The following is a 12,716-nucleotide window of genomic DNA, read 5'->3' on the forward strand; positions in this document are numbered from 1 at the left end:
GGCATCCTCCGATGGGCGCCGCCATCTGTCGGCTCCGGCTGGCAGATTCCATTCATTATTTTGATCATTATGATAAACGATCATAGTGATCAAAATAAAAAAAATAGTACATAATCCCCCCGTTTATCACTCCCTTATATAGGCCAATATAATGAAATAAAGAAAATATTTTTTTTTTCAGTTTTCCATTAGGGTTAGGGTAGGGTTAGGGCTAGGGTTAGGGTAGGGTTAGGGCTAGGGTTAGAGTTAGGGTAGGGTTAGGGCTAGGGTTAGGGTTAGGGTAGGGTTAGGGCTAGGGTTAGGGTAGGGTTAGGGTTAGGGTTAGGGTTGGGCTAGGGTTAGGGTTGGGTTAGGGTTAGGGTTAGGGTTGGGCTAGGGTTAGGGTTAGGGTTGGGCTAGGGTTAGGGTTAGGGTTGTGCTAGGGCTAGGGTTAGGGCTCGGGTCACGACTAGGGTTAGAATTAGGGTTAGGGCGAACTAGAATTAGGGTTAGAATTAGGATTAGGGATTAGGGTTGGGATTAGGGTTAGGGTTGGGATTAGGGTTAGGGGTGTGTTGGGGTTAGGGTTGGAGCAAGAATTGAGGGGTTTCCACTATTTGCCAACTTTGGGGGTCTAAAAATTGGGGTCTAAAAAATCACTTTTGTGGAAATAAAAAAAGACTTTTTATTTTCACGGCTCTGCGTTTATAAACTTTTGTGAAGTGCTTGGGGGTTCAAAGTGCTCACCACACATCTAGATAAGTTCATTAGGGGGTCTAATTTCCAAAATGGGGTCACTTGTGGGGGGTTTCCACTGTTTAGGCCCATCAGGGGCTCTGCAAGCGCAACATGATGCCCGCAGACCATTCCATCAAAGTCTGCATTCCAAAATGGCACTCCTTCCCTTCCGAGCTCTCCCATGCGCCCAAACAGTGGTTCCCCCCACATATGGGGTATCGGCGTACTCAGGACAAATCGCATAACAACTGTGCGGGTATGATTTCTCCTGTTACCCTTGTAAAAATAAAAATTTGGGGGCGAAAAGATCATTTTTGTGGAAAAAAAATGGATTTTTTATTTTCACGGCTCTACGTTATAAACTTCTGTGAAGCACTTGAAGGTTCAAAGTGCTCACCACACATCTAGATAAGTTCCTTAATGGGTCTAGTTTCCAAAATGGGGTCACTTGTGGAGGGTTTCCACTGTTTAGGCCCATCAGGGGCTCTGCAAGCGCAACATGATGCTCGCAGACCATTCCATCAAAGTCTGCATTGCAAAATGGCACTCCTTCCCTTCCGAGCTCTCCCATGCGCCCAAAAAGTGGTTCCCCCCCAGATATGGGGTATCGGCATACTCAGGACAAATCGCATAACAACTGTGTGGGTATGATTTCTCCTGTTACCCTTGTAAAAATAAAAATTTGGGGGCAAAAAGATCATTTTTGTGGAAAAAAAATGGATTTTTTATTTTCACGGCTCTACGTTATAAACTTCTGTGAAGCACTTGAAGGTTCAAAGTGCTCACCACACATCTAGATAAGTTCCTTAATGGGTCTAGTTTCCAAAATGGGGTCACTTGTGGGGGGTTTCCACTGTTTAGGCCCATCAGGGGCTCTGCAAGCGCAACATGATGTCCGCAGACCATTCCATCAAAGTCTGCATTCCAAAATGGCACTCCTTCCCTTCTGAGCTCTCCCATGCGCCCAGACAGTGGTTCCCCCCCACATATGGGGTATCGGCGTACTCAGGACAAATCGCATAACAACTGTGCGGGTATGATTTCTCCTGTTACCCTTGTAAAAAATAAAAATTTGGGGGCGAAAAGATCATCTTTGTGGAAAAAAATAGATTTCTTATTTTCACGGCTCTACATTATAAACTTCTGTGAAGCCCTTGGGGGTTCAAAGTGCTCACCACACATCTAGATAAGTTCCTTAATGGGTCTAGTTTCCAAAATGGGGTCACTTGTTGGAGGTTTCCACTGTTTAGGCACATTAAGGGCTCTCCGAACGCAACATGGCATCCGATCTCAATTCCAGCCAATTCTGCATTGAAAAAGTCAAACGGCGCTCCATCCCTTGCGAGCTCTGCCGTGTGCTGAAATAGTGGTTTACCCCCACATTTAGGGTATCGGCGTATTCAGGAGAAATTGTACAACAAATTTTGTGGTTGATTTTCTCTTTTAACACTTGTGAAAATAAAAAAAATTGGTTCTGAAGTAAATTTTTTGCAAAAAAAAGTTAAATATTAATTTTTTCCTTCCACATTGCTTTAGTTCCTGTGAAGCACTTAAAGGGTTAATAAACTTCTTGAATGTGGTTTTGAGCACCTTGAGGGGTCTAGTGTTTAGAATGGTGCCACTTTTGGGTATTTTCTGTCATGTACACCCCTCAAAATGACTTTAAATATGATTTGGTCCCTAAAAAAAATGGTTTTGTAAATTCTGTTGTAAAAATGAGAAATCGCTGGTCAACTTTTAACCCTTATAACTTCCTAACAAAAAAAAATTTTGCTTCCAAAATTGTGCTGATGTAAAGTAGACATGTGGGAAATGTTATTTATTAAGAAATTTGTGTGACACATCTCTCTGATTTGAGGGCATAAAAATTTAAAGTTTTAAAATTGCAAAATTTTCAAAATTTTCGCCATATTTCCATTTTTTTCATAAATAAACACAAGACTTATCGAAGAAATTTTACCACTAATATGAAGTACAATATGTCATGAAAAAACAGTCTTAGAATCAGCGGGATCCATTAAAGCGTTCCAGAGTTATAACCTCATAAAGGGACAGTGGTCAGAATTGTAAAAATTGGCCTGGTCATTAAGCTGCAAACTGGCTCTGTCGGTAAGGGGTTAAAGATGCAAGATGTTTTTGGCTTGAGGACATTTTCTCATAGTCAGGACTGGAAATTTCTTTGGACAGTTGGAGAGTAAATGGCATAGCAGTTATGGTACATATTAAATGATATAATTATACATAGTAACTAACATTTAATATTAGAATAATGCAATGGTTGGTAACTTGTATTTTTCTCCTTAAACTATTGTTTTCTTTTTGATTTTCCTATAAAATAAATATTATAATAATAATATTAATATTATATATATAATGTTGTATGATACCTCTAAATATATTTTCATGTTAGTGCAAATTGGCCTGTTGGAAATTATATAATGCAGTTAAGCAGCATGTAAAAGTTGTGAGAGCGCTTGCGGATTTATTGGCACTCCTTTTTAAATCTAAACGGAATTACTATCTCTATTTTTATGTATGACTATATAGACCTACAGCCCCTTCCCAACATCCCTACAGTCCCTATCCCCTTCTGTACACCTGCTTTGGCAAAACTAATGTATATTTAGTCCTGCCAATAAAGCTTCTTTGAATCTTGAATCTTGAATCTAGACCTTGTAGTCTAAAGGGAAATGTTTCTCCTTGTGAAGAGGTCCAAGTCAGTGTAAGGAGACTTACAAGCCTCACATTGCACACCTGGAAATTAAGAGAGTAAGAGGATAATAATAATAATCTTTATTTTTATATAGCGCTAACATATTCCGCAGCGCTTTACAGTTTGCACACATTTTCATCACTGTCCCCGATGGGGCTCACAATCTAAATTCCCTATCAGTATGTCTTTGCAGTGTGGGAGGAAACCGGAGTACCTGGAGAAAACCCACGCAAACACGGGGAGAACATGCAAACTCCTTGCAGATGTTGTCCTTGGTGGGATTGGTGGCTAACCACTGAGCCACCAATCCCCTAAAAGTCAATATCTACTCTTTAAAGCGCTGTGCCACGTGACTTAGAATAACACCTACTTCGAATATGTAACACCAGAGTCCCCGTTTTCTTTCTCTTTAGAGAGGTTATTGTATATATAGACCTCCAAATATCTTTCTGTATATTACAACGCCTCTAAATGCCCTTTGCCACATATAAGAGTTCAACTTGTGCTTAGTAAAGGAAGCCTAAATACTGAGCAAGAAGTACTGGTGACCTTTTTGTTAGGTGATAACTTACATTCCACACATGAGGGATCTTCTGTAAGCGAATGTTCACTTTAATACTACAGATAAAAGACTAGTTCAGATTATTTGTGAGTGAACTACAGTTCTAGGTCATAAGCCAGGGAGTCATCAGTAGGAAATTATTCTAAGCACCTTCCTCAATATATGCAGAACATGTGCATGTCTGTGCATAGGTCATATTAATAATATAGATTTATACATTATTTGTCTGAAAAATAATACAAATAGTACCTTGTAGCAAGTGAAGAGCTCTTTGAGTCAATTAAAGTTGTCTCCAACTGGAGCTTAGTGGCTCATTATTGGCGCAGAACTTGCACCTCCTGGAGGGTCTTCTAGTAGTCTGACGAGCATTGTTTATGATGGATCTATTCCTTGCATTTCAGTGATCTTATTAAATATTGACTTGGTACAAGTAGAAGATTAAACTATGTGTTATGGAACTTTTCCAAGATAACCTTTTATTTTTCTAAAGGTGTCAATACACCTTAGATAGCTGTCAACCAAACTAACCAAACCAACACAAAAAGGGTGGGGGAACAAGAGGCGCAATAGTGCCCTATCACTAGTGACACTACGATGTGAGTGGTGTAATGCAGTTCCACTCACCTATTCCAGTTGTGTGACCCACAACTGGCTTGAAGACATAACACAGTATCAGCTGCTGCAGGACCTCCACCGACCACTCCAAAGTGGAAAAACTGCCAGAGAATATGGGAAGCAAGATGTGCCACAGTCCACGCTGCTGAATCCACAAAATCACCTGGGATGCAAGATGTAGTAACAAAGTACTTTTTTATTCCTTCCTACGCGTTTCGGCGCCCTTCCTGGCACCTTCCTCAAGGATATCCCTGAGGAAGGGGCCAGGAAGGGCGCCGAAACGCGTAGGAAGGAATAAAGAAGTACTTTGTTACTACATCTTGCATCCCAGGTGATTTTGTGGATTCATCAGCGTGGACTGTGGCACATCTTGCTTCCCATATTCTCAAACTAACCAAACCGGGTCAGACAATAGCAATCTAAGCCTCTTCTCTCATGCACATGTAAGATTTCTTGTTTTTGATGGAGAGTATAGAGGAGGCTGCTGCCAAATGTATTTTGCTTATTTAGTGGGAGAACAAAAGGATATGGAGTTTGAATTCCACTGCCTGGAACATTTGTCCCCCAACATTATCTGTCAAGGGACAGCTCAGAAGACTTCATTTATGTTAGAAGGTTTTCAAATGTGTGGGGTTATTAAGTCAAATGGACCTGATGCAGAGACTAAATGCTTCATAGACACTCACTGGTTTCTCTTTCAGCAGACATTCGTATTAGAAGACAGCATTCTTCTGAGAGTGTCTCCAGCATCAATAGCGCTACAAGTCATTCCAGCATTGGTAGTAGCAATGATATTGATGCCAAGAAGAAGAAAAAGAAAAATTGGGTAAGATTTTAGTATTGAAATGTTCATATTGGGGGGGGGGGGACAAACATTGGCAGTAGGAAGAAGCTCACAGTTGCCATTTTTCTATCTTGATTGCTTTGGTCTACATACATTAATTTTCTCAGAATAAAGCTGTAGAAAAAGGGTGGGTTTCTCACCAATATCTATGCACTGAACTTTAGGGCTTCCAGTTTTGTCTCCTTGGCTGTTGTATCGAGTATGGAAAGCCAGGGGTAAAAACTCACATTGCATTTAAGGCTACATTACTCATGAGTTTTTGGGGAGATTTTTATGGGGTGTATTTTCGAAAAAATGCAAGCAACCTATTTTACTTAATGGGTGCTGAAATGGTGCTGATATCGGTGTAAGCAGGTTGCAATGACGGACAGGAGACTGAGCACTTGTTAACAAATCTAACAATTTAATTTTACAGAGTATAAGCTCCTCGCAGGGAGATAAATGGCTAAAGAGTTAATGCATGAAACAAAAACAAGGGCACAAAATGCAGAATAGCAGCAGTCAAATTGCCTAACTTATCGTGTCCTTTAGGTTCTTCCTCCACAGATAATCCCTCAGGGGTTGCAGTGCTGGCAACGACCGGGATGAGGTCCACAGATAGGGTCCTTTAAACGATGGTCAGTCTTCTGGCAGCAGCGGTTGGTCTCTGTTACCTTCCGCTGAGCCTTTAGCCTAATAGCTCGAGGGGGTGAAGCAAATAGGGCAACAGCACTCCGAGTAAAACGTGGACTGGCTTACAGCAACTGGCAGGGGAGGCCACAAGCATTTGTTTGGCACCCGGCTTTCTTCTGCCCGAGAGTAGCTCTCACAGTCACTGAGCGCACGGCACTTCTCTCTCTTACAGTAACTGGGCGCACGATACCTCTCTCTCCAACCGTCCCGCTGAAGAAGGTGGAAGCTGACAAACACAGCTTGTCACAGCGCCAATGCTCAGGGGACGGAGCACACTGTTCACCCTGCTGCATGCTACAGGTTCGCGCCAAACTCCCTGCCACCGCACGCGCTTCTACTTTTATCCCGCTCATCCTACCCAGGTCATGAGGTTGGTCCGGTCCCTCATTGCTTCCCCAGGTAACATGGGAGGCAGCCTTAACAGTTCCGGACCCAGTTCGGTACAGCTACCCGCAGTCTGGTCTTCCTCCACATATCAGCAACATCAAAAACTCACCAAAAGCTCATTGTGGGAGCGTAGCCTTAAAGTATTGTCTCTTCTATTGGATATTGGAGCATAAGCAGGATGCTATGTCTCTATGGGCATAAATATAACTAGCCTGCAGCGTGGACCACGGTTGGTCTATGCGTAAATGTAGAAGCAAAAAATGTGCTATGCAATGTTTGTAGATTAGTGTGCCATCTAAAAGTCCTACTGTATGTGCTATGTTTTATGTATACCACTGAGTATGTTTGTGCCTGATGTCTAATGTCTAAATGAACATATTTCAGATACACTAAAGCCACATGGTGCCAATGGAGTCTGCCAGCACAATCAACTGTTCAAACCAAGCACAAGCACTCAAATAGTACCATTCACCTTCCCACCTACATTTGTTTGCGTCTGCCTCCACTCCCTTTTCCTTGATTAACAGCTCTGATTTTACAGGAGCCAGAGAATGGCAAAAATAGATGCCAAACAAGTAGATACAGTAAGAACTTGCGCTGAATTGTTTGGCCATGCTAAGGATGCACCAGCAGCAGTGCTTGATTTGAACAGTTAATATTTGGTCTGACAAACTCCCTTTCAATGGGGATAACATATTTGTGCGATAGCTGGAAAAGCTCATTGTGTCTACCTTATTGCACTCTCAGAAGAGATATTGCTATGCAATGTAATCTGGCAAATCGAAAATCTTGAGTCTGATAAATGAGCAATACGCAAATCAACTGCAGTGCGACACTAACCTGCTGTCATTCCATTTCATTTATTTTCATTTCTCACAAGGTGAACTTCAATACAAGTGAGGTGAATATAGAACCTTGACTGGTCTGGCATGATAAATCCCCTTTTAGCATGGCTGCTGCAATTTTGCACATTTTTTGGACACTAGGCACATAATTTATTGCATGTAACTAAATGATTAAAATGCACAAATGCTTAAATATAAATCAGCAAATGCATTTGCTGCTGTAGAATGTATATATTAGCGATGACAATGTTTCTCAACTGTGGATTCCTTTTTAATCCTAATGAAAGAAGAGACCTGTCAGCTATAAATTTGCAAGACCAAATGCCTTTCAGCCTGCTCAGGTTAGCTCAGCATGGAGACAGGCAAAGCAGTAAGTAAATCAGCTCAAAATATAGTGCAGCTTTTCTTACCATTTAAAGGGGTTCTTAAAAAATTAGGGAGCAGGGTATGTGCTAAAATATCTGAAAATCATATATACCTTATTAAATTATCTGCTACTCCAGAGCCAATCATTTGATGGTTCCTGCCGGTATATGTTTTCACATAATTAATGATGACATGCCAGTATATGTTTGCATATCATTAGTGATGACATGCCATAGCAGCATGTGACTGCTACAGCCAATCAGTGTCCACGATGGTCAAATGATATATTTATGTTAGGACCACTGCAGTCATTGTTTGGATGTAGCAACAATGTACCATGTGCAGCCTGGATCTTTGATGCTGGAACCGCAGAGTATTTAAAAAGTGATTTTTATTTTTGATGTTTAGTACATATGCAGGTGACTCTTTTTTGGGAGGTAAAGAGAACCTAACCTTTCACCAAATTCTACTGTGAGGCATATAATGACAGACAGCCAAATCTCATTGCAGAGCAATTACAGGTTGCTGACACCTTTTGAGCAATTATCTCCTGGCAGTCTGTGTGAGGGAGGGGCAGCACAGCTGCATTTAGCTGTGTCACGTTATAAACACTTCTATTAACTCTCCTCTCATAGGGATGCTCAGCTGTACATCTACTGCCCCCACATTTCTGCTAGGAATGTCAGTAATGACATTCTGTTCTGCTGTGCTGACAGTAACTTGCAATCTCTCTGCAGTGATATCAGGCTGTTTGTCATTATATGCCTCACAGTGAAAAACCTGCTCTAAGCTATGATGAGGTGTATTTTTTTCTTCCGAGTGTTGCTGCCTGCTTATGATTGATCAACCTCATACAGGAGAAGCAGTACACACTCCTAGTGAAAACTATTCTAACTCTCATTTAAACTTAACATAAACTAACTTACTAGGTGCAAAAACTTTGATTGTTAACATCTCTCCAATGGAGGGGTGAAATAAAGAAAAACAAACAAATGAAAAGGTTTTATTTTGCTCTGCAGTCACTATCGCATCATGTGTCCAGTTCAACATAAAAACTTTGGTGAAAAGTCCTCTTTAAGCTAGTCAAACTTGATAAGGGCTTGTTGACAGTTTTAAAGTTTTTCTTGTTTTATGTCAAAACTAGGATTGGATTTTTAAAAACAAAAAAAATTATCTTTTATATAATCTTTACTGAAACAAAAACCATCTATGATTTTGTTCCACTCTTGTTTAAACACAATCTGAGGCTAGAATCACACAAATAGTTTTGGAAGTAGTTTCTGAAGCAGCTTTCTGGGTGAGTGATAGGAGCATAAATGGTAAATACACCCTCAATTCCAAAAGAGTTTGGAAGCTAGGTAAAACATAAAGAAAAAAGAATGCAATGATTTGGAAATCTCTTACATGGCTTTATGTCCCCTGAATGGTGTCACCATATCAGCTTTCAGGAACAGTTATCACAGTTACTGATGTTGACTACACAGTCCATCATACAGTTAATTCCTCTCAGTAATACTCTTGTAGTTATTATACCTTTTAATGGCCAACAAAAATAAATTATAATTTACAGTAAACTTTCAAAGCGACATACTATAACATCAGAGAGTTTTTTTTGTTAAATGACACTGTGTCTCTGATTGAGATATGTGTGCAAAGTTTTTCTTCTAAGTAATGTGGTCTTGAAAGCTTGCTTTGTAACATCAGTTATTTTATTTTGTTAGTCATTAAAATGTATCATATCAGCCATATAAAATTATAACTTTGTAAAAACATTGTGTTACTTATTTTAGACTGATTCTGAGTTGCTGCCTATTAGAGCCCAGAAATGTATTAATAATTTTGCATTTAGACCTGAAAACTCTTAGCAGTCCGTGTGTGCTCAATGTCGGCTCTAATATTTTGCATTATGAGAAGCATCATCAAGTATTGTGTAGTAATCTGCTGTAGGCAAAACATAGCTAAACAATTTTCAAAACATTATGGAAGCAAAGTGCTTAGGGTTTATTTCTAACAAGCTTGTTGTTTAGTTTCAGTAGCAACTAGCATAACAATGAATCCAGAACTGTACTGTAGCTCAGGATCAGCTCAAGATAAGAAACTCAACATATGTACTAAATAATCTGAATTTTTTTATCTTCACTAAACAAACTACCGTATATATATATGGTTAGCTTTTATATCTTGGCAGCCAAATGTTTAGTTGCTTTTGGCTTTTTGCTTCTTAGTTGCTTTTTTGTTTTGCTCTTTTTATTCTGCAAATATTTGATATAAATTTTTTATAAAAATGTTGCCTTAGGTGATACAATTCTAACTATAGTTTATCAAAGGTTTAAGTAATAATTTAAATTGGTCAAGGAATACTCAAGAATACCTCACTTACTGTGAATATATATTTGCTTTGGAATTTGCATCAGAAATTATTTTTGCTCCAGGTTCCAGCAGGGAAATACAGATCTGATTCTTTCACACGGATTTGAACTTCTAACTGTCATATGTCGGCACATGGTTTTGCCTCATTCAGTGCCACTTATTGAAGCAAATCTGGAAAGGTCACAATATTTAGTTTGTAAAATAGTAAGAGGCAGTTTGTGGACGCTGTTCATGTAGATTTTGGTTACTTTTTTAGGCAGTTTGTGGATGCTGTTAATGTCGATTTTGGTTACGTTGTTAGGCGGTTTATGAACACTCTTCATGTGGATTTTGGTTACGTTTTTTGGCAGCTTGTGACCACTCTTCATGTGGATTTTGGTTAATTTTTTAGGCAGTTTGTGCATGCTTTTCATGGAGATTTTGATTACGTTTTTAGGCAGTTTGTGGATTTTTTTCATGTGGATTTTGTTACATTTTTAGGCAGTTTGTGGATGCTCTTCATGTGGATACTGTTATGTTTCTAGGCAGTTTGTAGACACTTTCCATGTGGACTTCGTTACGTTTTTAGGAAGTTTGTGGATATTCTTCATGGGGATTTTGGTTACTTTTTTAGGCAGTTTGTGGATGCTCTTCATGGGGATTTTGGTTACATTTTTAGGTAGTTTGTATATTTTCTTCATGTAGATCTTGTTACGTTTTTAGGCAGTTTGTGGACGCTCATCATGTGAATTTTGTTACATTTCTAGGCAGTTTGTAGACACTTTTCATGCATGCTATGTTACATTTTTAGGCAGTTTGTGGACGCTGTTCATGTGGATTTTGGTTACGTTTTTAGGCAGTTTGTGGATTTTCTTCATGTTGATCTTTTACATTTCTAGGCAGTTTGTAGACACTTTTCATGTGGACTTTGTTATGGTTTTAGGCAGTTTGTGGACGCTCTTCATGTGAATTTTGGTTAAGTTTTTAGGCAGTATGTGGACGCTTCTTTGGTGGATTTTGGCTACGTTTTAAGCAAAATTAGTTTGCAGATATACTACTCATTGTGTGAAGCGGCTTTTTGGTTTGGAGTATAAGTACAGCTATATAATCGCAATTTGAATTCTGTTGGTCAATTCCATGTTAATTAATATTAATGGATGTTCAATTAAAGTAGTAATGAACATGGTAAATTTGCATGTGCATTACTGGCTCTTTCTGCATTTATTTCAAAGTATGCTCATTTTTTTAGTTTTGAAATGGCTCCTGGAGATCAACATTTTATAGTATTTTTTTGCTTAACAATTATGTTACAAAAACTGGCTATCAATGCCTAATAGCTTATACATATTCGTTTCCACACTACAACAAAAGACTAATGCTTTTAAAAATACTAATACTAATTGTTAGCAAAGCCAGCGGCCATTAGCTGCAGTCATTTAAATTGCTCATTAATTAATCGCTTGATTTTGCTAGAAAACAGCTATTTTGCATTCAAAACTGTGCAGCCAATTGTATTTCAGGGTCAAACTATTGTTCCTCTGCAAACTTAAGTAACTGCTTCGCTATTCGCTTGCTAACCAAATGCAACCCAGCCATCACCCAGCTGCTTCATCTGGCTTTAGTTTTGTACATTATATTTGTTAAATGATAAAATTCTTGCATCACTAGTTTGGATTAGAAAAAGCAAATGGGTAATATGAAATGTTTATCAGAAATGTTTCCAGAAACATATTGTTTATTGGTAAACCTTTTTTCTTTAACAAGACAATTGATCATGCTACCCGAGCTATGTATAGCATGAATCAGGAGCGGGCCCTACCAATGCGGTCTGCATTATAGATAAAGATCGCGCAAAAAGGAGCTGGGAACAAGAAGACTAGCTGGGCAGGTTCCCCCTATCTTCTCCAGCTTAAAGAGTTAAAAAGAAAAACATATCTTAGCAACCATTCCCTTATGCAGTTTAGCTCGATAACATTGTTGATTTTTTTTCTAGTTGCGAAGTTCCTTCAAGCAAGCCTTTGGTAAGAAAAAGTCCAACAAACAGTCTAATCATTCAGATATTGAAGAACTTACAGATTCATCGGTACCATCCTCCCCAAAATTACAACATACTTCTGGAGATTCAAGCTCTTCTACAATAAAACCGTCACCATCCAACTCAGAGTAAGTTGCTTGATTTTCTATAAAGTGGTAAATTGTCTTTTTGTAGGTGTGTAGGTCTATGTAATCCATTATTATATGTGTATATATGTATATACAGTGCCTTGCGAAAGTATTCAGAACTTTTCAACCTTTTCCCACATATCATGCTTCAAACATTAAGATACCAAATGTAAAGTTTTGGTGAAGAATCAACAACAAGTGGAACACAATTGTGAAATTGAACGAAATTTATGGGTTATTTTACATTTTTGTGGAAATTCAAAAACTGAAAAGTGGGGCGTGCAATATTATTCGGCCCCTTTACTTTCAGTGCTGCAAACTCACTCCAGAAGTTCATTGTGGATCGCTGAATGATCCAATGTTGTCCTAAATGGCTAATGATGATAAATATAATCCACCTGTGTGTAATCAAGTCTCCGTATAAATGCACCTGCTTTGTGATAGTCTCATGGTTCTGTTTGAAGCATAGAGAGCATCATGAAG

The 12,716-nt window shown here is 39.0% G+C and overlaps 1 protein-coding gene across 13 annotated transcripts in view; it reads left to right on the forward strand.

Moving 5' to 3' along the window:
- NAV3 (neuron navigator 3) overlaps nt 1–12,716 on the forward strand; it is a 1,131,823-nt gene that overhangs the window by 1,037,847 nt on the left and 81,260 nt on the right. For 6 of the 13 annotated variants that reach the window (XM_073541506.1, XM_073541497.1, XM_073541495.1 and 3 more), the window contains 3 exons: nt 5,309–5,433; nt 7,391–7,411; nt 12,064–12,233. In XM_073541506.1, the coding sequence (XP_073397607.1) occupies nt 5,309–5,433; nt 7,391–7,411; nt 12,064–12,233 (316 nt within the window). The remainder of the gene's footprint in view (nt 1–5,308; nt 5,434–7,390; nt 7,412–12,063; nt 12,234–12,716) is intronic. The other 7 variants (XM_073541498.1, XM_073541504.1, XM_073541508.1 and 4 more) reach the window with 3 other exon arrangements.

The sequence above is a fragment of the Dendrobates tinctorius genome, unplaced genomic scaffold, assembly GCF_039654945.1.
Source record: "Dendrobates tinctorius isolate UK_male_01 unplaced genomic scaffold, ASM3965494v1 ptg000122l, whole genome shotgun sequence".
In the NCBI taxonomy this organism is placed as follows: Eukaryota; Metazoa; Chordata; class Amphibia; order Anura; family Dendrobatidae; genus Dendrobates; species Dendrobates tinctorius.